The sequence below is a fragment of the Alternaria rosae genome (genome assembly GCF_020736505.1).
Source record: "Alternaria rosae strain MPI-PUGE-AT-0040 chromosome Unknown BKA58scaffold_2, whole genome shotgun sequence".
Classification (NCBI taxonomy): domain Eukaryota; kingdom Fungi; phylum Ascomycota; class Dothideomycetes; order Pleosporales; family Pleosporaceae; genus Alternaria; species Alternaria rosae.
This window is the reverse complement of record NW_025763571.1, coordinates 3,042,711-3,066,294: the sequence shown is the minus strand read 5'-3', so window position 1 is coordinate 3,066,294 and position 23,584 is coordinate 3,042,711. Positions and strand designations below refer to the sequence as shown.

General features: G+C 52.2%; 11 protein-coding genes across 11 annotated transcripts; 6 read left to right on the top strand and 5 right to left on the bottom strand.

Annotated features, from left to right (window-relative positions):
- Positions 1-71: 71 nt before the first annotated feature.
- BKA58DRAFT_98461 (glycoside hydrolase superfamily) lies at positions 72-2,734 on the bottom strand. The gene is made up of 3 exons (XM_046176331.1): positions 2,511-2,734; positions 1,832-2,458; positions 72-1,776 (listed from the first exon to the last, which is right to left on the bottom strand). Exons 1-3 carry the CDS (start codon positions 2,635-2,637, stop codon positions 137-139), a joined length of 2,394 nt encoding a protein of 797 aa, XP_046029423.1. The 5' UTR covers positions 2,638-2,734; the 3' UTR covers positions 72-136.
- A 548-nt stretch (positions 2,735-3,282) lies between these two features.
- On the bottom strand, positions 3,283-5,365 carry BKA58DRAFT_98459 (cytochrome P450). Its single transcript, XM_046176330.1, has 4 exons — positions 5,155-5,365; positions 4,407-5,097; positions 3,867-4,352; positions 3,283-3,805 (listed from the first exon to the last, which is right to left on the bottom strand). The coding sequence occupies exons 1-4, from the start codon at positions 5,263-5,265 to the stop codon at positions 3,492-3,494; spliced, it is 1,602 nt and encodes a 533-aa protein (XP_046029422.1). The 5' UTR covers positions 5,266-5,365; the 3' UTR covers positions 3,283-3,491.
- A 585-nt stretch (positions 5,366-5,950) lies between these two features.
- BKA58DRAFT_98399 (beta-lactamase-like protein) lies at positions 5,951-7,520 on the bottom strand. The gene is made up of 5 exons (XM_046176327.1): positions 7,111-7,520; positions 6,915-7,051; positions 6,535-6,866; positions 6,472-6,484; positions 5,951-6,400 (listed from the first exon to the last, which is right to left on the bottom strand). Exons 1-5 carry the CDS (start codon positions 7,303-7,305, stop codon positions 6,139-6,141), a joined length of 939 nt encoding a protein of 312 aa, XP_046029421.1. The 5' UTR covers positions 7,306-7,520; the 3' UTR covers positions 5,951-6,138.
- Position 7,521: 1 nt separating this feature from the next.
- BKA58DRAFT_98408 (Alpha/Beta hydrolase protein) lies at positions 7,522-9,560 on the top strand. The gene is made up of 5 exons (XM_046176329.1): positions 7,522-7,867; positions 7,912-8,205; positions 8,255-8,430; positions 8,477-8,847; positions 8,897-9,560. Exons 1-5 carry the CDS (start codon positions 7,701-7,703, stop codon positions 9,521-9,523), a joined length of 1,635 nt encoding a protein of 544 aa, XP_046029420.1. The 5' UTR covers positions 7,522-7,700; the 3' UTR covers positions 9,524-9,560.
- On the bottom strand, positions 9,561-10,755 carry BKA58DRAFT_98402 (6-phosphogluconate dehydrogenase). The gene is made up of 2 exons (XM_046176328.1): positions 10,648-10,755; positions 9,561-10,598 (listed from the first exon to the last, which is right to left on the bottom strand). Exons 1-2 carry the CDS (start codon positions 10,676-10,678, stop codon positions 9,598-9,600), a joined length of 1,032 nt encoding a protein of 343 aa, XP_046029419.1. The 5' UTR covers positions 10,679-10,755; the 3' UTR covers positions 9,561-9,597.
- Positions 10,756-10,883: 128 nt separating this feature from the next.
- On the top strand, positions 10,884-12,056 carry BKA58DRAFT_427256 (uncharacterized protein; the record flags this gene model as incomplete). Its single annotated transcript, XM_046172980.1, has 2 exons — positions 10,884-11,321; positions 11,374-12,056. The coding sequence occupies exons 1-2, from the start codon at positions 11,054-11,056 to the stop codon at positions 12,054-12,056; spliced, it is 951 nt and encodes a 316-aa protein (XP_046029418.1). The 5' UTR covers positions 10,884-11,053.
- A 99-nt stretch (positions 12,057-12,155) lies between these two features.
- Positions 12,156-15,968, bottom strand: BKA58DRAFT_306751 (uncharacterized protein; the record flags this gene model as incomplete). Its single annotated transcript, XM_046167128.1, has 11 exons — positions 12,156-12,484; positions 12,539-12,686; positions 12,737-12,933; positions 12,987-13,385; positions 13,441-13,968; positions 14,378-14,678; positions 14,726-15,184; positions 15,241-15,302; positions 15,352-15,608; positions 15,659-15,821; positions 15,872-15,968. The coding sequence occupies 11 exons, from the start codon at positions 15,966-15,968 to the stop codon at positions 12,156-12,158; spliced, it is 2,940 nt and encodes a 979-aa protein (XP_046029417.1).
- Positions 15,969-16,234: 266 nt separating this feature from the next.
- Positions 16,235-17,552, top strand: BKA58DRAFT_308491 (3-ketoacyl-CoA thiolase A; the record flags this gene model as incomplete). Its single annotated transcript, XM_046167205.1, has 3 exons — positions 16,235-16,378; positions 16,426-17,063; positions 17,108-17,552. The coding sequence occupies 3 exons, from the start codon at positions 16,235-16,237 to the stop codon at positions 17,550-17,552; spliced, it is 1,227 nt and encodes a 408-aa protein (XP_046029416.1).
- Positions 17,553-17,700: 148 nt separating this feature from the next.
- On the top strand, positions 17,701-19,434 carry BKA58DRAFT_98370 (adenylosuccinate lyase). Its single transcript, XM_046176325.1, has one exon. It carries the CDS (start codon positions 17,849-17,851, stop codon positions 19,274-19,276), a length of 1,428 nt encoding a protein of 475 aa, XP_046029415.1. The 5' UTR covers positions 17,701-17,848; the 3' UTR covers positions 19,277-19,434.
- On the top strand, positions 19,435-21,476 carry BKA58DRAFT_98371 (homogentisate 1,2-dioxygenase). Its single transcript, XM_046176326.1, has 4 exons — positions 19,435-19,682; positions 19,734-20,021; positions 20,069-21,058; positions 21,110-21,476. The coding sequence occupies exons 1-4, from the start codon at positions 19,592-19,594 to the stop codon at positions 21,439-21,441; spliced, it is 1,701 nt and encodes a 566-aa protein (XP_046029414.1). The 5' UTR covers positions 19,435-19,591; the 3' UTR covers positions 21,442-21,476.
- Positions 21,477-21,707: 231 nt separating this feature from the next.
- BKA58DRAFT_307172 (CoA-transferase family III domain-containing protein) lies at positions 21,708-23,271 on the top strand (the record flags this gene model as incomplete). The annotated part of the gene is made up of 5 exons (XM_046167146.1): positions 21,708-21,902; positions 21,953-21,984; positions 22,035-22,161; positions 22,211-22,715; positions 22,766-23,271. 5 exons carry the CDS (start codon positions 21,708-21,710, stop codon positions 23,269-23,271), a joined length of 1,365 nt encoding a protein of 454 aa, XP_046029413.1.
- Positions 23,272-23,584: the final 313 nt, after the last annotated feature.

Genomic DNA, 23,584 nt, shown 5'->3' with positions numbered 1-23,584 from the left:
AAGCGCAGGCTCGACGGGGAAGGTAAAGATGAAGACGGAAGTAGATTCACATGTCGCAGTTGTTTCAATAGAGATGGCAATGATTTATTAGATTGCTACATACATTTCATGTATATATAGGTATACGAAAGCTCATTTACATGGTGCTCTGGAAGTCCGCAGGCTCAGCACCATACTCGCTACCGTAACCTCCATACCAGTAATCACCAACGTACTCAACGCCCTGAGCAGTCTGGTTAGGACGCTGAGGCCACATGTCTAGCATTGCTTGCTCTCCGGTCAAGGTAAAGTTGACGCTCGCAAGCGGATGGTTGTCGATCATCATGGTGTAGTCACCGGGGTACAGGACCTTGTTACCCATCTCGTCAACGCGAGCAAGAGACGCGAGAGTGAGGTTGAGAGTTGCAGTAGCGGAAGAGCCTCCAGCAATGTTGTGAAGACGCTTGTAAGAGACGAGCGACTTCTTGGGGTGGGGAGCAGGACCAAACTCTCCAGCAATGTAGCCAAGAGTGACGTAGTCAGAGCTAACATCGCCGTCGTTGGAGACCTCGACATCGACAGATAAGAAGGGGCAACGCTCGAGGAAACCTCCGGTGCTGTTGCAGTTCTGCGTGAGGGCAGAGATGGCGTAGCTCTGCTGTAGCTCGGTAGTGACTTCAGCGGAAAAGTTCGTGTAGTGCAGACCGTGACCGAACTCATAGACGGCGGAGCCATTGTACCACTTGTAGGTGCGACCGGGGTTGTTCTCACCGGGACGCATGTTCATGTCCATCATGGAGACCTGGGCGATGTAGTTGGAGGGATACTGGGTCGTAGGTAGACGTCCAGCGGGAGCAGTCTTTCCGGTGACAATGTCGATGATGGCGGAACCTCCGTCCTGACCGGGGTATCCGGCCCACAGGATGGCAGAGATGTTAGGGTTGTTGACGAGAGGAGTGTTGTCGATTTGGCCTCCTCCAGTGACCACAACGATGACTGGCTTTCCGGTGTCGGCAAGTAGGCTGATAACATCAAGCTGAGCTCCAGTCCATGTAAGATAAGTACGATCGTCATCTTCCGCCTCGACACTGTTGTCAATGCCACCGACGTACATTAGGACATCGCTGGTAGAATACGCGCCATAGAGGTTGGACCAACGGTTGGTCGTTGGGTCGCCCTGGCCACCGGGGTTTCCACCAGCATAGTTGATGGTAACATTGAGCTGCTCGAGAGCGTACAGAGGAGAGTGAAGGTATGTAGCAACACCGGCGTAGTTACCAAGGAGCTGATCGGTTGCGTTCGCCCAGTCACCGAAAAGACCGATTGACATAGACGAATCAACAGAGAGCGGCAGCGTACCGTCATTCTTCAGCAGAACGATACCCTCGGCAGCGGCTCTACGCGCAAGTGCCTGCGAAGCATTGGTGGCGACTGCGTCGAAACCGAGCTGGCGGTATGGCTGCTTGTCGGCAGAGTCGAAGTATCCAAGACGAACGAGCGAAGAGTACTGACGGACAAGGGCCTGATCAAGGACAGCTTCGTCGAGCAGACCTTGCTGGACGGCAGCAGGGAGGTGCTCCTGCATGTAAGTGCCGCACGTGAGATCGGTACCGGCCTTCAGGGAGTCGTAAGCAGCGCCTCCACGAGATGATGACCACTGGTGGGGGAGGTAAACGTTCTGAACAGCATCACAGTCGGACGTAACCCATTGCTCCTCATTGGTCCAACCCCAGTGCTCACGGAGAATAGTCTGCAGCAAGTAAGGGTCGGCACATGGTGGTGCACCGTTTACCGCGTCTAGAGTTCGTTAGCCTTAAATATTCGTTGGACGACTGGTAGGTGCCAAACTTACTGTAGCTGCACATAAAAGCACCCACGTTGGCTTGAACACAGGCCTGGAATGGAACAAGGTAGTACTCAACAAGATCCTGCTGAGAGATCTCCACGTCGTTCTGGTAGCGAAGGTTTCCATTCCAGTCCTCAACGTCATAACCTGCAAAGTGCTTGCAGGTGGCAACAACACGCTTGAACGGATCAGACGCGTCACCCTGAAGCCCGTGGATCAAGGCCTGGACGTAGGAAGAAAGATGGTAGGAGTCTTCACCGGGTGTCTCCTGTCCACGTCCCCAGCGAGGGTCGCGGAAGGGGTTGATGTTGGGTGTCCAGAAGTCAAGACCAGTCCTGTTCGCGTTGTTGAAGGCACGCGCTTCGGTCGAGATGACCTTTGCAACTTCGGTGATGAGTTCATCGTCGAAAGCCGCACCCATCAAGATGGGCTGGGGGAACGAGGTGGAGTAGCTAAACTCTCCCTCATCGCTGAAGTTGGTGTAAGGGCCAGCAATGCCATGAAGACCCTCGTTCCACCACTGGTAAGGTGGTATACCAAGACGAGCAACGCCTGGCGAGCCACTGCTTGTAGCATTGATCTTCTCCTCAAGGGTGTAGAGAGATACTAGGTTTCTCGCACGAGCTAGTGGGGCTGGAGGAGGTCAGTACAGATAAAACGCCATATAGGTGGGAGATGAGTGTACCCGCCGAAGGATCGCAGATGGTCTCATTGCTCAACCGTCCACTGGTGCAGTCCGGGAACACGTATTGGGCGTATGCTCCTGTCGCAGCAAAGGCCAACACTTGCAGCGCACGCGTCGGGGTGAACATGATGCCGGTTGTCTGGTTTGGTTCGGATGGTCCGGATACAGCTCGTCGTCGTCCTTCACTCCATGTCTTATAGCAGAGCAAATAGCCGTAGTGACCGACCCTGCGTAAGCAACGGTTGGTAAACACCAAAGCCCACGATTTCTATACGTCATGGTCTCGTCGGCCACGCGGTTGAGCAGCGGTAGCAAATCCACTTATTTCCGACCGCCGAGCCAGTCTTGTGTCCGAAGCCACTCCCGATGCTTGTCCCAGAGGCATACGGCAGCCAAGAGTGTACCCGAGCCGCATGCGGAGCCCCATGGTACTTGCAAAATCTGTGAGGGGTTCGCGCTAAGTGGATCTCCCTGCCCTCCGATTGGCTGCGCGTGGCTATGCATTCAGGCTGAATGTAAATCTACAACTGTAAGCATCACACCCGAGAAGCGGTAAGTTTAAGCACGGCAGCTACACCTACAAGGCATCGGTGAAATACTGGGATTGCAGGATAGGCTCGCATAAGCATCAGCCGAGGACCCGTACGTGACGCGCCAATGTGGGCTGACGGAAGACGGAATGGAACCTTGATGGTATTTGCTTATGCCTCAATAGCCATGCTTTCAACCTTGGAAGTTTCCCCAGGTTCCGTCGTTGTCGCGCGGCAGTTTGTCAACATGCATCAGGCAATAAGACTTGACTGTATGACAAACCGTAGCACATTTCCTGATTTCTCATGACACGTCGACCCCAATCCGCTATCCGCCCTTTCCGAATCAATACACACTCACATACGTTGCGGCCAGGAAATCTGAAGTGGCCCATACTAGCGACCGCCACTGATGTCGTCTATTGGCCCGAACTGGTAGCAGCTGCCTCGCTTACGATGGCCAATTGGATTTTTTAACGGTCATCGGCATGCCATCGCGTGGTTTGGCCTCGAAAACAAATTCCTGGTATGCGCGGTCACCGAACGTCAAGTCCAGATCAAACCACTCTGTTCGAGGCGTCTTGTTGGGTTTCAGGTCGGCACAAGTGAAGTCGAAATCACGTATCGTCAACAGGAATACGATCACGAACTCGTCCATGGCCAGCGGCTGACCCAAGCACGCACGCGGTCCTCTCTCGAACGGACGCCAGGCGTGCCGCGGGAAGTCTTCTCGTGTGAACCGATCTGGATCGAACTTGAGCGGATCTGGAGGGATCATTAGCCACCGGATGAGCGTCAAACAGAACGATTGATAGATGTCACTTGCCTGGAAATATCGCTGGATCCATATGCATAGCTAGTTGGACAGGCAAGACCATTTGATCTTTGGCTGGCCATTCACGACCCTGATACGTAAGAGTATCGATGCCCTTTCGCGCGGTATTTCCTATCGGATAGAACCTCAGAACCTCCTTGATTACGTTATTTGTATAGGTGAGCTCATTCAGCTTGTGCGGCTCCCTTTTCAGCATTTCGTACGTCGCTTCGATACCAGGGGTGAAGACACGGTCGTGTTCTTCTCGCATCTTTCGTACCACTTCCGGGTGAACACTAAGCAGCATAGCTCCGAAACAGATGGTATCCGACGTGGTTCCAAATCCAGCGATCAGAAGAGTCTTTACTTGTGTGAGAGCATCTTTGATGAAATTGGGGTCGAGCTCCACCACGTCACCCTGCCGCTCTGCAACATAGTCTCGTAAGATGAGATCCATGATGCCTAGTCCTCGCTTTTCCGAGAGATCGAGCTTATCGCCTGCAAGTTACATGTTAGCCACATTGCCAGACCTTGATTGGTCTTCTTACTCACGTTTTACGATCTCGAATCTCTCTTTGATAAGTCCTTCCACAATGGCATCAAACTTACTGCGCTCAGCGAAAATCTTCCTGTTGACGAAGAAATTGCGGATGTAGTTGAAAGACTCTCGCGTTGTCATGAAATCACGACACATGTTCTCAAAGTGCTCCAGAGCAGGGCTGCCTTTGGTCTGCGCATCGAGAGATCGGCCAAAAGTCGTAGTGGAGATGACATCAAACGTCAAGTGCTGGGTAGGTTCCTCGAACTTGAATACCTCTCCCGATTTGGCTTTCTCATGAAGGACTGATCGAAATTTCATAACCTCATCGGCAATCATCGCCCTCATATTAGTGATGTGCGAGATGGCAAAAGCAGGGCTTAGCATCTTATGGAGATGCTTCCATTGCGGGCCATTCGTAGTAACGATGTTGCCATTTCCAATCAAGGGATCGATCATCAGTGCCTCTCCCTCATGTTTGGGGTGGTTCCTAACGGCTGTCATGTGGAGTGCGAGATCCGGATCTGTAACTACAATCTGCGCCCATGAGGCTGGCCACAGATCGAGATAGAAGACACCCGGCATGTTGTATTTCCTGGCGATCGTAACTGCCGCTGCCTGGTAGTGCACATCACTGGGTAGCGATTTGAAGGTCTCGCCTAGCAGTTTTAGATGGCCGAACAGGAAGCTATGAGGCGGTTTAGGCTGATGTACTGTCAGTGCTGTCTCGACTGTAATCCATGACGGATACTGTCCACCTACAAGGTCTTTGTAGAAGCGCCGCACTTGGATCAATCTCATTGCGCCATATGCGAGCGCTGCAATGATGCCAGAGAAGAGTATCGTCACCCATGGTAGGTCACGAAGGGCCATTGTGAAGAGCAAAGGTGTTAGATCTGCTAATACTGGAGGATTGGAAGTAAATGAGGTGGTGCTGGCCCAAGCCACCTTGGCACTTGCGGGGAGTAAATCAGCACTAAGCAATCATGTAGCGCTTGGTGGGATGTCTCTAGCTTGTGTCAAAAAGGCGCATGTTTGTGTAGTACGGCGGTAAAAGCATCACTTCCGCATCATCAGAGGCTTGCGACGTTGGATATAGATCTCAGGGTGGGACAAGACAGCGTGTTGGTTGCTTGCGCCATGGCCACTGCCGCCACCACGTATTCTGCAAGTATCGCTTTTAATACCGCATTCGCAGCCATGGCCAATGTATGTCTCTTTCGTCTCTTCCATTGCCATTGCCTATCACGCGTTTTAGGCCTCCTGATTGCGGCACATGCAAAGGCGAGCAAGGCGTTATCTGTAGTGCAGACGCTACGGCGCCTTGCGACGCGAAACGTCATGACGGTGCTCTTCCGACGACCTAGGTAGGCGCGTCTCTAGCGTGATGAGGCAGTCAACTAATAAAAGAATGTCTTTAATAAGCACCGCCCAACGAATCGAATTCTGCATACACTCCTTTGAACAACGATTCGCATCGGGCTTGTTGCTCTATTGACATCTAGAAAAGTACTGCTACTACTACTGCGTCTATTCCAGCCCGTTCTGACCTCAATATCTGAGTATGCAGGCTATGCTGTTTCCACGAAGTAAATCTAGAAAAGTAATGTTGAGGCATCCCGTGTCCGCGCACAGCCCCATAGCAATCGCGCCACGAAAAACGCGTAATGATCGCACCGGCGCGTTGCCTGCTCATCAGGCCTCCAACCTTCGGACACTAAACCTGCCTCGTATCTTAAACTCGATCTACGGTCTCTCATCATACGGTATCTTCTCCTTCGCTGCGACTCGCATCTCGTCGTTCAGCAGCGACATGAGCACCTGGTCCGTGCTCTTCTTTAGCCACGTAGCATCGTGTGCGAGTGCTGTATGAGCACCAAAGTTGGTTTCTAGCAGTCCTATCTTAGCAATCGTTTCTTTCGCTGAAGTAAGGTCCGTATGCAAAGACATGCTCACTGCCCCCGGGCCTTGGAACTCCGCAATTACTTGCGTGCCGTCCAGCAAATCCCTGACCAGTCAGTAAACGCCCGATCATGGACTCCATGCACGTCAGCAAACGCCTGGTGCAATCTAACGTACCGCGAATGACAGCCTAGTTCACAAGATTAGCGAGGCCAGTGGAGCTTCCATACACCAACGTACAGTCGCTGCCGAGTATCACCCACTCGCCATCTTGCAGTCTTGCAGCAGCAGCTAAGTTACCTGGCATATGGCCGGGTGCATCGAGGATCCAGAAACTGCCATCTCCAAAGTAGTCCAGCGCTCTTTCGAACGGGCCAAAAGGCTTCCAAACGCCTGATAGCTCATCCCATTTTTCTGTCGAACTCTCCGGGTCGAAGAAACGACCGTCCCACTGCAGGCTTGGATCTTTCATGTGTCCGGGCTGACATGCTGCTCTTGTGCCGGGACCAAAGTACGCCTTTGCATTCGGAAACACATCGCAGATAGGCCGCGAGTGGTCCCAATGAGCGTGACTGCAGGCTTTTCAGCGAGTTTCATTCATGCCACTATTGCATCCATACCTGAATAAAACAGTGTCGACGTCTTCCGCAGCGACGCCTCTTTGCGCCAGCTGCTGAACGATGGTTCTCCTTGGTCCAACGTGATTGACGATGTCCAGCATGAATTTGTTGACCCAAGGGGTATAACAACTTCGGTCCTTCAAGATATGAGTCTGAATAACATCCAGGTATCCAGCCCCGACATTGGATTACGCACCTCATCCAATCCAAGATCCCAGAGTATATGCCTTCCCTGATGCGAGATGTAGAACGCCCAGTTGTACATACGAAATGTGCCGCTTTCACCAGCATGCAAGCGGCTCAAATCCCCCAGAAAGCTGCCGCCGTCGAGGAGAGCAAGATCGACAAAGGCGTCAGTATGAGGGAGGCCGGTCTTCATTGTTGGTGTCATCTGTGCAAGACACTGGCTGCATGAAACATGTACATCGACCTAGGGAGTGCTCTATCTAGCCGAACATATGCTTGCTGATTGCCGAGCTCAGATGTCGAGCGAATCATGATATCCTCATCGATGCGAGGCGTAGTCGCTGTGTTACCCCCACATTCCGCACCTGATGTTTGGATGCGGGTGATTGCCCCACTACTCAACTGGCAGGCACAAGTGCGGGGTAAATTACCGGGCCATCATTGCCCCCGACGTACCTGCTTCAAGAGAAGCAGCTCCAAGGATACGTAACTTCCTTCGGCCAATCCAAACAGACACTAGGGGATAGTAAACAATCTGTTAGTCTATGAGTGACGGACGATCCTTTACTTCCTACCATACCTCCTCACGCAACAGCCAATATGTCGGCAACTCTCAAGCACCAAGACCTAGGTGAACTAGAAGGAAAGCCTGTAGATGGCGCAGTGCAGTTTCTTGGTCTGAAGTATGCTTCGGTAAAAGATCGCTTGGCTGCACCCCAGCTTGTTGATAGCTATGGATCGGGAACTACGGATGCCACGAAATTTGGGTACGTCAACTGGTAATACGAACTACCATTCACTAATGAACTAGTCCTCCTCCAGTATCCCCAGTCAGTGCCATCGAAAGCGAATTCGGCTTCATCCAGCACTCCCTACCACTCCCAGAGGTTCCGACGCATTCCGACCTTGAAGGCTTGAACCTCAACATCACTGTGCCGACGAACAAGGATGGGGCTATTGATTCCAGCGCGAAGTTGCCTGTCTTTGTTTTCATACACGGAGGCGGCTTTGCTGTTGGAAGTAGTTGGTACCCGCACTATGATCCAGCTCCCATTGTGAAGATGTCTGTCGAGAGAAAGAAGCCCATAATCGGTATCACCATCAAGTAAATCTTGAAACCTGAAAGAAATCAGGACTTCTACTAATAGATACAGCTATCGACTGGGTTTCACGGGATTTGCGACCTCCGAAGAACTGCGCAAGGCAGGCTACAAAGCAAACAACGGCCTTCACGACCAGCGTACGGCTATGCAGTGGATCAGGAAGTTCATCGGCGGATTTGGGGGTGATGCTGATGAGATTACAGTTTGCGGAGAGAGCGCTGGTGGATGTATGTGTGTGGCGGTACTGATCTGGAGCGCGACTAACGTATCCAGTGTCTGCGACAGTATTGCTCTGCTCGGAAGAGCCGCTCATGAAGCGCTGTCTTAGTACTGGAGGGGCTGTGCTACTATTCAAGCCCATCCCCGATTTTGTGGCAGAGTCCTCGTATCAAAAGGCCATTGAGGCATTCGGCCTGACGGACAAGTCGCCAGAGGATCGTATCAAGGCCCTTCTTAGTATACCCTTGGATGATCTATGGCAAAAGGTGCCACCCACAGCACCAATGTTACCTTCAGTCGACAAAGAGACTATGCCTGGCTCGCCAGACTTCCTTACCGTCTCATCCCAAGTGGACAGCCCGGCTTTCATGATGCCGGGTAGGAAGTGGTGCAAGGCCTTTATGATCGGAGAGTCAAAGTTGGACGTAAGTTTACCATCGTAATTTTCGAAGAGAATGAGCTAATCCTTCTCAGGCAAACATCCTCGCATACGTTAGTCTCGATGCTCGCAATCCAGGTATCGCGCAAAAGTTCATCGACTCCTGCAACGCCACACTATCCGCCAAGCCAGAGGTCGCGGAACAGCTTCTCACATCCTACAAGATAACCTCCACAACTCCTGATGATGAGGCCATGCTTTCAATACTGCGTTTTGGATCCGAGATATCCTTCTACGCGCCCGCTCGTGCCTTTGCCCAAGGCTGGCCCAACACGCCAGACTCGAAGTTCTTCCTCTACCACTTCAACGAGGGGATACCTTGGGAAGGTCGCTTCAAGGGTGAAGCAGGCCACATTCTAGATGTATCGTACCTCTTCCAGAACTACAACGAGCACCTGGACGATGCGCAGCAGAAAGTAGCAAGAGAGTATGGAGAAGACTTCATCAAATTCGTCAACGGGGAGGACCCTTGGCCGCCTGTACAGACTGATAAGCTGTGTGCTAAGGTATACGGGCCTAGTTCCGATGGTGTCACGAGTAGATGGGTTCCAGATGGCGATCCAGCGAAGATTGGAAGAGATGAGAGGGTACTCAAGTTGGGAGAGGTGGCAGGATTCGATGCCATCATGGAGGTCTTCCAGAACTTCTTCCAGGGGAAATAGACGGTATCAAGACTACATGAGGGCATTAGGACGAGTTCGCAATACGATTATCTACATTGAAGATGATAGAAGCCTCAGTCCGCAAACTCCCACGTTTCATCCTTCTTCCTACCTTTGTCTTCATATCCCTGCGGTAAAACGCCCCCAATATGCAAATATATACTACTCCCATCCCTATCCACGCACCTTTCATCCTTCGCTGCCTCTTCCCAAACGTCCAAAGCCCTCTCAGCCATACTAGGCCTCACCCCAACCTGACTCGCGCTCTCGATACCCAATCCCAGATCCTTGAGCATCATCTGCGTCTTGAACCCCGGTTTATACCCACTGTTACTAGGGACCCAATACTCTTTCTGCACATTGGGAATGGGCATGACGTGATCGCACATCCAAGATTGGCCAGTACTGTTCTTGATCACGGAGTACAAAGCGGAGGGGTCAAGGCCGTGAGATACGCCTATTGCAAGGGCTTCAGCGGTGGCGAGGAGAATAGTGCCGGAGAGGTAGTTGTTGCATATCTTGGCGGTGAGGCCGGCGCCAAGGGTATTCAGGTAGAAGGCTTTAGACGGTGGACCAAGCATGGTGAGGGTCGTCGAGATTCGAGATTCTGGAGAAGCTGAGGAAGTTGGTCTTTGCGCTGGTGGAGGGTGGCCAACCAACATCGATAGTGTGCCTGCTTCTGCTGCTGGAACGCCGCCGGATACGGGGGCGTCAATGTATGTACCCATCTCCGCTTCTTTGAGCTTCTGGCCCACCTCTTTTGTGGTGTTGACGTCGATGGTGCTGCATTCTAGCATTATCCTTTCTTGATCTTCCTTCGCTGCAATCACTCCGTCTTTCTCGTCTAGATAGACCTTCCTTACGTCTTCTCCTCCTGGTACAATGGAAATCAACACTTTCGCGTTTTCCGCTGCTTCGCGTGCTGTTGCGACGACTTCTATAGGACCATGTAATGAGTATTGGGCTTTGAAGCGGGAGCATGCTGAAGCGTTGATGTCGTTGATGTAGAGGGTTGAAGACGGGTCTATCTTTTTGCGAATGTTGGCTGCCATCGCGTAGCCCATCGCACCGAGACCTTGTTGTTGTTAGTAATAACTACTAAGATACTGCGCAAGAGTGCTTACCGATGAATGCGTAGTTGTCCGCCAACGCCATGCTTTCATATAGTCTTCTGACTTCAGATGGTATGGTGGTATAATCAGCACTCAAAGACCTATTCTGTTCGAGGTACTTGAAACTACAACGCTCGTCGTCTTCTTTCCCGTGTGCTCATTTGATCGGCTAGCGTCGTTTGTTGCTTGGTGTTTACCAAAGCCCCACATTGTCCCCTCACTTTCCCCAATTGCCTTTCCCCAATACAACAACCTCGGCGTACTACTCCGAACTCATTCCCATTGAACACCCGTAAATCCGTGACAACATAGTATGGTAGTCATGTGAACACAGCACGACAGGTACCCAGTTACTTCACACTCAGGTTCCAAAATCGCAGCACAATCCTAGATTGCTTCATCTCCAATCCATTACACCATGTCATCAAAGCCCCTACGTGTAGGCGTTATTGGCCCTGCAGGTTTCGGAGGATCCTACCTCACCGTCGAATTGCTAAATCGCGGCCATACCGTCATTGGCATATCACGCAACCCCGAGAAATTAGGAAAACATCCACGCTACATCCCCAGGCCAGTAGATGTCGACCAAGTCTCTATAGAGGAACTATCGGAAGTTTTCGAAGACCTTGATGTAATGGTCAGCGAATTTGGACCGCATACAGCTGGTCCTGGGGCTTTGTTGTACAGTACGTTTCAGCCAATTCAAGATACCAGTAACCAATGACTGATGAACGACAGTGCCGTTCCTAGAATCTGTTCGCAAGATTCTGCTAGCCTATAAGCTACGGCCCGCTTCATACTTCATCTTCGTCGGCGGCGCAGGCTCCCTTCACGTTCCTGACACTAATCTCTCCTGCGTCGACCACCCAGACTTCTTCCTCGCCTACCGCCGCGCCATCTCCACATCACTAGCGCATATAGCATACATGGAAGAACGCCTCGGCATCATGGGTACCTCACTGCGACGATACCGCGAAGCCAGATTAGCAGAAAGCTCCGGAACGACCACGGAAGAAGATAAAACTGTAATCGCGGACTACGAGAAACAAATCCGCGCCAAAGACAACGCGTCCGACTTCATCAAAGCAGGGCGAACAGCGTACATGTTCTTCGAGGACCGGAGGAATTTTGACTGGAGTTTTGTTTCGCCGTCTGCTTTGTACCGTCCGGGGAAGAGGACTGGCAAGTATGAGATTAGCGTTGATGATATGGTGTTGGTGGGTGAGCAGCAGGAAGGCAAAGATGTGTTCGAGGGGCGTTTGACGGGGATTAGTGTTGCGGATATGGCGATTGCGATTGCGGATGAGATTGAGCAGAAGAAACTGGTGTGGAAACATTGGAGTGCCTGGGGGGATATCAGTGAGGATATGCCGGCGCCGGCGTATGTAGGGTTGGATGCTGTGGAGGGGGGTAGTAGATAGACTTGGATCAGCAGAAACTTCGAACGAAAAGGAAGAGATTGGTTGTTTGCTCGCTCAGTGTTGTAAATTCTTCTTTGGTATCTTTTTTACTCATCTCTCCTACACGCTCATCTCCTTCAAGTTCTCACTGACTTTGAATGGCGCTTCTGTCTTGCTTCTAATCTCGTCCACAGTAACACCCTTCGCATGCTCCTTCAGCGTCAATCCCTCAACGCGATCGCAGTCGAACACTGCCAGGTCCGTAATGATAGTGCTCACGCACTTTTGTCCGGTGAGAGGGAATGTGCATTGGTTCAGGATCTTGGGGTTGCCCTTCTTATCGACGTGTTCCATTGTGATGACGACTTTGGTTTGTGTAGGGTTCGCGACTAGGTCCATGGCACCGCCGATGCCTTTGACCTTTCCAGGAAGCATGAAGTTCGCGAGGTCTGGAAACAGTCAGTGGGGGGGAAGCATATACATGATCGCAGTGTACCACAAACCTCCATATTGGTTCACTTGCATGGCACCCAGCATGGCGACGTCTATCCGACCTGATCGAATCATGCCGAAAGACTCGTGGCTTCCAAACGTTGATGCTCCTTTGATCAGAGTCACAGTCTCTTTTCCAGCGTTGATAAGGTCGGGGTCCTGAGCTCATTAGCCACACTGTCAACACCTCTCTGTTGTTACGTTCTTACCTCCTCGCCAGGCTTAGGATACCTTCCCATACCCAAGATTCCATTTTCAGACTCCAAGACGATCTCGGTGCCCTCGGGCAGGAAGGCAGGTGCTGCCAGCGGCATGCCGATACCGAGGTTGACATACATGCCATCCTTCAGTTCTTGTGCTGCGCGCTTGATGATGCGCTCGCGCTTTTGTGATGCTTCGGTCGAGCCTAGTACTTTTATTAGCCACAGTCATCTCATGCCATCAACTGCATGAACTTACCGCCCTCCAGCAGTGCCTTTTTCTGCTCCTCGGGGCTCTTCCAGAAAACCTTCCGCTCGATCTCCTTGCCCACTGTGCTCTTGATCACCCGCTTGACGTATATGCCTTGGAGATGAATGTCTTCCGGTGCAATTTCTCCATCCTCAACGATCTCATCAGCCTCGACGATCGTCATCTTCGCATTCTTGCCCATGGCTTCGTTGAAGTTGTTCTGTGCCTTGCGGAACTGGCAGTTGCCGAGACGATCAGCTTTGGCGACTTTGACGAAGGCGTAGTCACCGAAGATGGCTTCTTCCATAACATAGGATTTACCGTTGAACTCGCGGGTTTCTTTGGGAGGGGCCATTTTCGCGATGGTGCCGTCGGTGTTGTATCGTACAGGAAGTTCGCCAGTTTGTACTAGAGGGTGTCAGCTGTGCCTTTCTGGTTTCATCTCAAAGTGTGGTTTGCATACCTATTGTTCCATAAGCCGCTGGTGTGTAGAAAGCCGGTACACCCGCAGCACCGGCTGCGCACTTCTCTGCGATAGTGCCTTGAGGGGTCAACTGCAGACTCAATTGACCTTTGAGATACATTTGCTCGAACACCTTGTTGTCTCCAATATAACTTGCAATCATGGTGCCGATCTGCTTCGTCTCCAGAAGCTGTCCAAGTCCGACACCGGGCATACCGGCGTTATTGCTGACGACTGTGAAGTTTGTAAGATCGCTTCGGTCGCGTAGAGCGTTGATGAGCGTGTTTGGGACTCCTGAGAAGCCGAATCCACCGACCAGAACTGTGGAATCGGACTTCATATCCTTGATAGCTTCTTGCGCGGAGGAGACAATCTTGTTGATGGCGGGACGAGAGGCGCTGGCTGAGAAGAATCGCATGCCTGTCGCTGGGCCGCGGCGGCGCGCCGAGAATAGGAGAGAACGTTGCATCGTGAGATTTCTAGTTGTGAGTCGCGAAGTATCGAGGAAAACAAGCTCAATCGATAGGCCTTGAAGCGTTCAGCCCAGCTTGAGATATCACAAAAGGTCGTTGTTGGCGTTCTCCAATTCCCAGAGTGTAAGCACAGCTCAACCAACACCAAATTCAAGCGTCAGTTTCTCCACAAACCTCAAGGCACAAAGATCGCGTGTAGAATTGTGGTGTATGGCGGAGATGACGCTCCCCACACGAGCACCACGAGGGCATGCATGATAGCAAATAACCGATTGGGTCAGACCGATGCAAATGCCGTGCCGATGGCGGATAAGAGCAAAGCTCCACAATCGGAGGTGGATGAGGACTTAGCCGGCCAAGATGCGGAGGTTGCGGCCAAAACGCACGTTCATTGGGCCTACCGACACGCGGAAAAAGGCAACGTGGAAAACATTTCCAAGGCCGAGTCACGATAGCTGGCTCACGTGCTGACGCGCCAACGCGTGCGTGAAAGGCTGATGGTCGTTGACGAGCTGCAGGTATATTGAGCACACTTTCGCAATGATGAATTGGTAGATGTGTATTACTATGGACGCTGCATGACAAACTCATCAAGTCGATTAGTACAGGTCGTGCACGATTCGCTTCACTGCAGGATATGTCAGCGAAAGGATTTTCGGAGAATAGGCGCGACAACTTACAGCTAGCAAAGTCCTTGTGATCTTTGCTGTGTAGCGCACGCGATGCGATAGCCTCTTCTTCCGCATCGCCAGTCGGCACGTTGTACTATATGACGTTAGCAATGGCCACCTCGGCATGCTTCAGCTACTTACAGCTGTCAATGTGGTCTTGTGTCCCAGCTCTTCGACCAGTCCAGCAATAGCATCACCAACGACGTGGGAATCCTTCTCATCGCTGCCAGTACTTTGCTTCCCGATGTATGGGATGATCCTAGCGATTTGCTTCGCCTCCTCTGGGTTGCTCGCCTTGAAGTGTACCGTCGGTGCGAGACTGAGGCAGCTGGTGATGCCATGCGGAATGCTGTATGTTGCACCAATCGCATGTCCAATGCTGTGACTGAGTCCTACACCACCGGTGTACAGGAAGGGGAAAAGTGAGGAGTAGCAAGCGAGGAAAAGCTTCGTTCGCACTTCGGCGTCGTTGGGGTCGGCTTTCGATTGTGGTAGGTATGTGAAGAGATCTTTGATAGCCTCCAAAGACATGCGTTTCGTAGGAATCTCGGCGGCGAGAGGGTGGTACATCAGCTCAACTGCATGATCCAGTGATCGAATCTGCGAGAGTGTCAGAGACTACTTCTACTTCAGCGCTTAAGTGGTGATGAATATACCCCTGTGCTTGTCCAGAGATTCAAGGGTGTGTATACAGCGAGTTCGCCGTCGTATACCACAGCTGAGCTTGGTTAGTATGAGCTTCTCTGACCGTTCGACTTCGCACTTACCCTTGGGTACGAGTTCTGGGTTGCTCACGGCGATTTTGTGCTTTTCTTCCGTGGTGAAGCCAGCGTTTTGCGTCGTCTCCGCTACACTCAATGTTGTTGGTACGGCGATACTAGGAATCCACTTTCCAGTCTCCTCATGGATGTTGTATGCAATGGCTTTGGCTGAGTCAATGGGCGAACCACCGCCTATCGATATGAGTACATCGCATCCGGACTTTGCCATCAGCGCGGTGGCTTCTTTGATGTCCTGGATCGGCCTTGAACTTGTCAGCCCGTGCTATTCGTATTTCAACATCTCTTCACATACGCATGCTGTCCAATCTTGCTGAATGTACCACCATGTGCAGAACCAAGTGTCTTCTCGATGTTCTTGATCACGGGAGTCTTCTCGTATAGGGAGCGTCCGGTAATGATGAAGGCCTTAGTAGCACCGAGTTCGACAATGACATCTGAAAGCTGGCTGCTTGTTCCTGTGTGGACATGTTAGTTTTTTCTCGATCCATGACCACAGTGTGCCTACCATTTCCGTATATCATAAGCTTGACGGGTGATGCTCTGTACACTCCCTTGGTAGAGGAATCAATGCTGCCATTTTGGTATTTGTTTGGGAGTGCCATCGTGTAATGTCTTGTTGAAATCAGGTTGCGCGTGAAAATGTTCAAAGTGAATGGTCGCGTCCGCATGCAAGCTAGATTCGGCAAGCATCGTTGCGGTGTTGCCCGAGTCGTCACGGAGGGGTCTCGCGCTCCTGCCCCACACATACACGTCGCCCCGCCACAGCTCTCGCCGCAACCACGATGCGGCACTTTCTCGGCCCTGTGAGATCATACAATAGGCACTCTTGTAGCAATGCGACGCGTGTATTGTCAATGTTTATGCCAAAATGGCGTCCTTTAGCAAAGCCGCGCGCAATGTGCTGCAGAAAAGTCCGAACGACGTAGTTTTACTTTCTGCGGTCAGGTCGCCAATCAATCGTAGTTTCAAGGGCGGTTACAAAGATGCTCATCCAGAAGACATCCTGATGCCGGTGAGTCTCGGCAGGAGAATGCACTGCACTGTTGCTGAAGATAGCAGATTATGAAAGCCGCAGTACAGCGAGCTGGAATCGAAAAAGTCGACGTGAACGATGTTATGATCGGAAATGTACTCGCTGAACTCGGTTTCGCGAAGACAGGACGCATGGCGCTCAATCATGCCGGCTTCCCAAATTCGACGACCTTCCACACCGTCAATCGCCAATGCTCGAGCAGTCTGCAAGCCATCACCCACATTTCGCACTCGATCATGGTGGGTCAGATTGACGTGGGGCTTGCTGGCGGTGTAGAGAGTATGTCGAGAAACTACAGCTCGCGGGGCATCCCGACCGATGTCTCACCCACACTGCTTGGGTCGACCGTCAAAGATGCGCGCGACTGTCTTATGCCTATGGGAATCACGTCTGAGAACGTAGCAGAAAGATACAAGGTTGACAGGAAGTCGCAAGATGAATATGCGGTGCGAAGTCATGGTCGCGCAAGTCGCGCCCAAAAAGAAGGTCGCTTTGATTGGGAAATCGAGCCCGTGACGGTTCAGAGGATGGACGAGGCAACAGGCCAGCCTGCAGGGCACGAAGTCACCAAGGACGACGGCATTCGGCATGGGTTGACTTTTGAGAAAGTGTCGACGCTCAAGCCTGTGTTCGGCGAGAACGGCAAGAGTACCGCAGGCAACTCGTAAGTGGACATGACTCAAAGCTCTCGCGAAGCTGACCTTTCAGATCTCAAATCTCGGACGGCGCATCCTCCACCATACTCGCCCGACGTTCGTGGGCCGAAGAGCGTGGATTGAAGCCACTTGGCCGTTTCGTTGGTACTCAGGTCAAAGGCTGCGCACCCGATGAGATGGGTATTAGCCCGATATACGCCATACCGGCATTGCTGAAGTGGACAGGCGTTGGGCTAAAAGACGTTGATGTCATTGAACTCAACGAGGCGTTCGCAAGCCAGACCATCGCGTGTATTCGGGAGTTGGGTCTCGATGAAGACAAGGTCAATCCGAACGGAGGTGCGATAGCTCTTGGGCATCCCACCGGCGCGACAGGGGCACGGCAGACTGCCACACTGTTGGGCGAGTTGCTACGTCAGGATAAAGAGATCGGTATTGTCAGCATGTGTGCGAGTACCGGCTTAGGCGTTGCTTCGTTGTTTATCCGTGAGTCGTAGTACAGTAGAAATACGATAGGCCTTGATGATGAGAATCACGAAAGTGTCGCGTTGGTCACGTGCAAGCGGACTCTAGCTACTTTTAGTGACTTAGCGCGGAACGCAGAGGCTGGCCGCTTCCGAGCTTGTAGGCCGGCATTGTCTTCCCCACACGATCCATGGATGCTGGCTGCACCCGCGTCCCACACGTCCACCGCTTCAGGGCCGCCATGGCTCGTGTACTGCTCGAGCTCTCTTTGGGGCTTCATCTTCCCTTCGTCACTCACTGAGGTGTTGCACCCACTGCAATTCACATCATGTTCCTGTTTCGGCGCGTCCCACTGCGTGCCATCCCCCGGCAAACCACCCTTCGTCTCCAACGGCGATCTCTCGGCAGCGTGAGCGCTATCGACTCAGTCATCTTCCGTACGCTGTTTGGAACCGAGGAGATCAGAAAGGTTTTCGATGACAAAGCATACATCAATCGATGCGTTGATGCTGAGACTGCTCTGGCAAGAGCACAATCGAAGTGCAGTGTCATACCATCTCATATCGGAGAGATTGTGACATCCAAAGCCCGCGAAGTCGAACTGGACTACGATAGGCTACGCAATGAAACCGAGATCGTCGGCTATCCCATATTTCCTTTGGTACGACAGCTCTCTGCATCATGCGGTGAGGAGGCTGGACGGTATGTGCACTGGGGTGCAACAACACAGGACATTATGGATCTGGCAAGCATTCTACAAATGAAGGAGGGCCTCGAGATCGTTGAGCGTACGCTGCGCTCCGTTATCAAGAACCTAGAAGACCTGTCAAGAAAGCACCGGGATACGCCCATGGCTGGTCGCACTCATCTCCAACATGCTCTTCCCATCACCTTTGGCCACAAGTGCGCTATCTGGCTATCTGGTTTCCAACGACATCTCGAGCGTCTCGAGCAGCTCAAACCTCGTGCCTTGATGGTACAGTTCGGAGGAGCCGCAGGTTCTTTGGCTTCACTAGGTTCGGGCGATGATGGCATTCGCGTTCGAAAGGAAATGGCAAGAGATCTGGGTTTGACCGACCCTCCGATCACCTGGCATGTTGCACGAGATGGCGTTGCAGAGATCACAAACTATCTCGCGCTTGTTGGTGGTACCCTCGGCAAGCTTGCTCTAGACATCATCATCATGTCGTCGAATGAGCTCTCGGAAGTGTCAGAGCCTTTTGTGCCACACCGCGGCGCTTCCTCGACTATGCCACAGAAGCGAAACCCCATTTCGAGCGAAGTCATCTTAGCCGCATCGAAGATCCTACGATCGAATGCTGGCTTGGTGCTGGATGGCATGGTATCGGACTTCGAGCGCGCTTCTGGTCCATGGCATTTAGAATGGGTGGCCGTCCCGGAGAGCTTCGTTATGGCTGTTGGAGCGCTGAACCAGGCTGACTTTGCGCTTTCTGGTCTTGTAGTCAACCCCAAGCAGATGCTTACAAACCTCTACTCCACCAGAGGTCTTATCGTCGCAGAAGCCGTCATGATGGGCCTTGCTCCACACGTTGGTCGGTCAAAAGCCCACGACGTTGTCTACGAGGCATGCAAAGAGAGTATCGAGAACGACACCAGCTTGTTGGAAGCTCTACAGACACGATCCGAGATTACCGATAAGATCTCCGGCGAAGAGCTAAGCTCGTTGTGCGATGCGAAGAACTATCTAGGCTCATGTGGACTAATGGTGGACGAGGTCTTAGCTGCATCCAAATAAATCACATCCATGTCATTCATCAGCGCACAACGACCGCCATGCGTAGATATGGAGAGAATATCATATTGTGACTGCTTCATCTGAGTCAGCACTATGTCCTCGATTGGTGCTCTGCCCAGAAGTAATAAAGAACCCCGCAAGTGCGCCACGTCCACATTGCCACAACCTTCATGTGGGAAAGGCTTTCAGACTCTCATCTCATAAATTCCACTAACCCGGTCGCGGCCACCATGTGGGCCTCTCACAGCTCCCGTAGCCCAGTTACCGAAACGGAAACCCCGCTATTATCAGGGTCGGGCCCCGCCACCACATACGATGTGCAGGCCGGGCCACCCAAGTGCGGCAGATGTCGGCCTAGCATTCCACGGCCATGGATACCCCAATATAAGGCTGAAATCTTTACATGGTAAGCTAGATCACTCTTACAATCATCGTCATACGCCTAACATCATGCAAGACTTCAAAGAACGCCAGCTCGTCACCGACCCCCAAAAGGCATTTCACTTCACCGATCTACAAAGACTGAAGCCAACACGTGCAAATGATCCTTACGACTACCAAGCAGGATGGGGAAATCGACACCAGTCTGAGGTTATCCCTGGCACTCTGCCTGTTGCCCAGAACAACCCTCAAGAAGTCCGGTTTGGACTTTACACCGAAGGCATTACGTATTCAGCATTTGCAGCCCCGCGTGCACACAACTTCAGCACGTATATGTACCGGTGTCGACCAGCGGCTGCTCACAGTACGTATTGCTGCAGTTCCTCGCAAGCACTGGCTAACATGTGACAGAGGGTTACATTCCGATTGAGACAAAATCCAACATCACAAATTGCTTCCTGTCCATCAACCCCAAGGTCGAGACGCTTCCCGAACAAGCAGAATGGCGTCCGTTTCCACTGCCGAAAGACGATGAGAAAATTGACTTCGCAGATGGTCTGCATACTCTCTGTGGCAGCGGAGACCCCAACATCAAGGAGGGTCTTGCGCTATACGTGTACATGATCAACTCTAGTATGGAGCGGCGAGCATTCTGCAATACCGATGGCGACTTCCTCATCTGCGCCCAACAGGGTAATCTAGATATCAAGACAGAGATGGGAAAGATCTTCCTGCAACCTGGTGAGATCTGTGTCATCCAGCGCGGTATCCGGTTCTGCCTCAATCTAGCCCCGGGCACGCCAGTGGCGCGTGGCTATATCACAGAAATCTGGGGTTCTATGTGGGAGCTTCCTGATCTCGGCCCACTAGGCGGCCACGGTCTTGCCAATCCTCGCGATTTCCTCTACCCGGTAGCTGCTATCGATGATGATTTGCACGTGGATTGGCAGATTGTTAATAAGACGAACGGTCAGCTCGTGGCGATCCAACAAGACCACAGCCCCTTCGACCTTGTCGCATGGCACGGCAATGTCGTACCTTATAAATACGATCTGACGAAGTTCTCGTCACAGAACAGTACATCTATCGACCACACTGATCCTTCGATCTTCACAGTGCTCACAGCCAAGTCCCGTGATCCCATCACGCCACTCGCAGACTTCCTCTGGTTCGGTCCAAGGTGGGATGTCGCGACCAACACTTTCCGTTTACCATACTTCCACCGCAATTCCGCGTCAGAATTCCTTGCTTGTCTATATGGACAAGGTCTTGGACGAAGCGACGACTTCCAACCGGGTGGTGGTAGTTTCGAGGGTGGCCACACGCCCCACGGTGGATTCCACGAGGGATATCAGCACGGCATGCGGATACATGAGAGCCAACCCGAGAAGATCCTGACTGGTAAGTTCATCCCATCGCCGAGTAGTTGTATACATGCTGACTGGTACTTAGACCAACTGACCATCATGGTTGAATCGAGCCGTCTGTTCCTCTTTACTGAGTACGCCCGCAAGGGTTGCGGAACAATCGAGACCCACGGTACCGATTACAAGGTCTGGGATGCTCTTCCAGACCGCTTCTCCGCCAACAAAAGAGCTCAGGAGTTGCTTGCCAGGATCAAAGACGATAAGATCGCTGAGAAAAAGAGGCTTGCACCATACTATTTTGGTGGTTTCTCACATGGCGCAAATACCAGCGACACGGATGGTGTTCACGCCGAAGAGTTCAGGAAATATTTAAGTCCCGAGTCAAAGACCAACGGGACGAATGGCGTTCACGCCTGATTGGTTCTCCGGCTTCACGATCTTGGTTGTCTCAGGCGTTTCAGCGATGTAGTTTTGCATTTTCCGATATTACATGTACACGACAATACCAATCCCACGCAATGAGCATCGCAAGCTTATGCACAACATACTAGAAACGTCTGTGCATTCACACTCCATACCCTTTGCCGACCCCACAAGCGTCATGTGGGGCAAGAATTTCAAGAAGTTATGCTCGTGTTCTTTAAGATGACTGTGTGTTGGCATGGCAGGTCTGGAGTAAGACCATGTATTCTTCTAGAGCTCTCGCGAAAGCAGCACAACGCACGCACTTTCGACACGCGGCTAGTCGGATCCCGGGTCTAACGTCGCAAACATGGAGGAGGAGCATTGCAACAAAGAGCGACGTAAACAAGCAGATGGTTGAGAAACTACCTTTGGCTGGCATCAAAGTACTGGATATGACGCGGGTGCTTGCAGGGGTATGTAAATGTTACCCCGACGGAATATCATGGTCGCTAACATCAACTAGCCATACTGTACACAGATTCTTGGAGATCTGGGGTAAGCAATGAAAGTAAACTAATACATCACATATGCTGATGAGCGTTCAGAGCGGATGTCATCAAGATCGAGCACCCTACAAGAGGCGACGACACGAGGTCCTGGGGTCCACCAGATGCGCCCTATACCGATGGCATCGAGCGTCAATTCCCTGGCGAAAGCGCATACTACCTTTCTGTAGGCCTTCCCGCACGACTACGTTGTTCATACTGCTGAGATGATGCAGGTGAATCGTAACAAGAAGTCGGTCGGGCTAGCTTTCAACAACCCCACCGGGATCTCCATCCTCCATAGACTCGCCCAAGAGTGTGATGTCCTCGTCGAAAACTACCTCCCAGGATCACTCGCAAAGTACCAGCTCGACTACGCGACGCTTGCGAAGCTCAATCCCTCTCTGATATACGCGTCTGTCACCGGGTATGGACAAACTGGGCCATACCGCGATCGCGCGGGCTACGACGTCATGGTCGAGGCTGAGATGGGCTTGATGCATATCACTGGCGAGCGCGACGGACCCCCAGTCAAGGTCGGCGTAGCGGTGACGGATATTATGACCGGGATGTATACTGCGATTGGCATACAAGCAGCGTTATATTCACGAAAAGAGACCGGCTTAGGTCAGTGGATCGACGCGAGTTTGAGCGACGTGCAAGTATCGGGGTTGGCAAACATCGCCAGCGGCGCACTGGTGACGGGAAAAGGCGATAGCGGACGATGGGGAACTGCACATGGTACGCGCATGACCGAGACGTTTACCAGAATCACACTAACTCCACCACAGCAACAGTAGTACCCTACCGAGCCTACAAAACAAAAGACACCAACATCGCAGTCGGCGGCTGCAACGACCGCCTATACGGCATCCTCTGCGACAAGCTCCAGCGTCCAGAATGGAAAACCGATCCTCGCTTCCTCACAAACGCGCTCCGCGTCAAACACCGCACCGAGATCGACACGCTCGTAGAGGCCGAGCTCATGACCAAGACAACGCAGGAATGGCTGGAGATCTTCGAGGGAAGCGGAATGCCATACGCGGCTGTCAACGACATCAAGGGCACGGTCGAGCACGAGCATGTTCTTGCGCGTAATATGATCGAAGAAGTTGAGCACCCTGCGGTAGGCAAGGTAAAGCTTGTCAATCATCCGGTCAAATATTCGAGAGCAGAGCCGCGGATCAGGAGTCCGCCGCCATTGTTGGGTCAGCATACGGATGAGGTATTGAGGGACGTATTAGGATATGACGAGGCTGGGATTAGAGAGCTGAGAGAGAAGAAGGTAGTCGCGTAGATGGTGGCGTAGTCGCGAACCCTGTATTCCAAATCCCCATCGCGAAAACGCCTCCCAAACCAAACATCCAAAGTACCAAGCGCGAGCACACACGTCCTCACATGATTCAGGCCTTCATCTCCGAGGTCCGATTCTTCCGACGCATTGGACAAAGCTGTCCAAGAGCCAGCCACCGAAATTTCCCATGCCGCGTGTCAACGGTCAGCAAGTGACGTTGCGTGAAGCCCCACATCTCACCGGAACGCCTGGCCCCACATGTGCCATCGCCATGCACCCCACAACGTCCTTCACGCGACGTGCTCTTAGCCATATC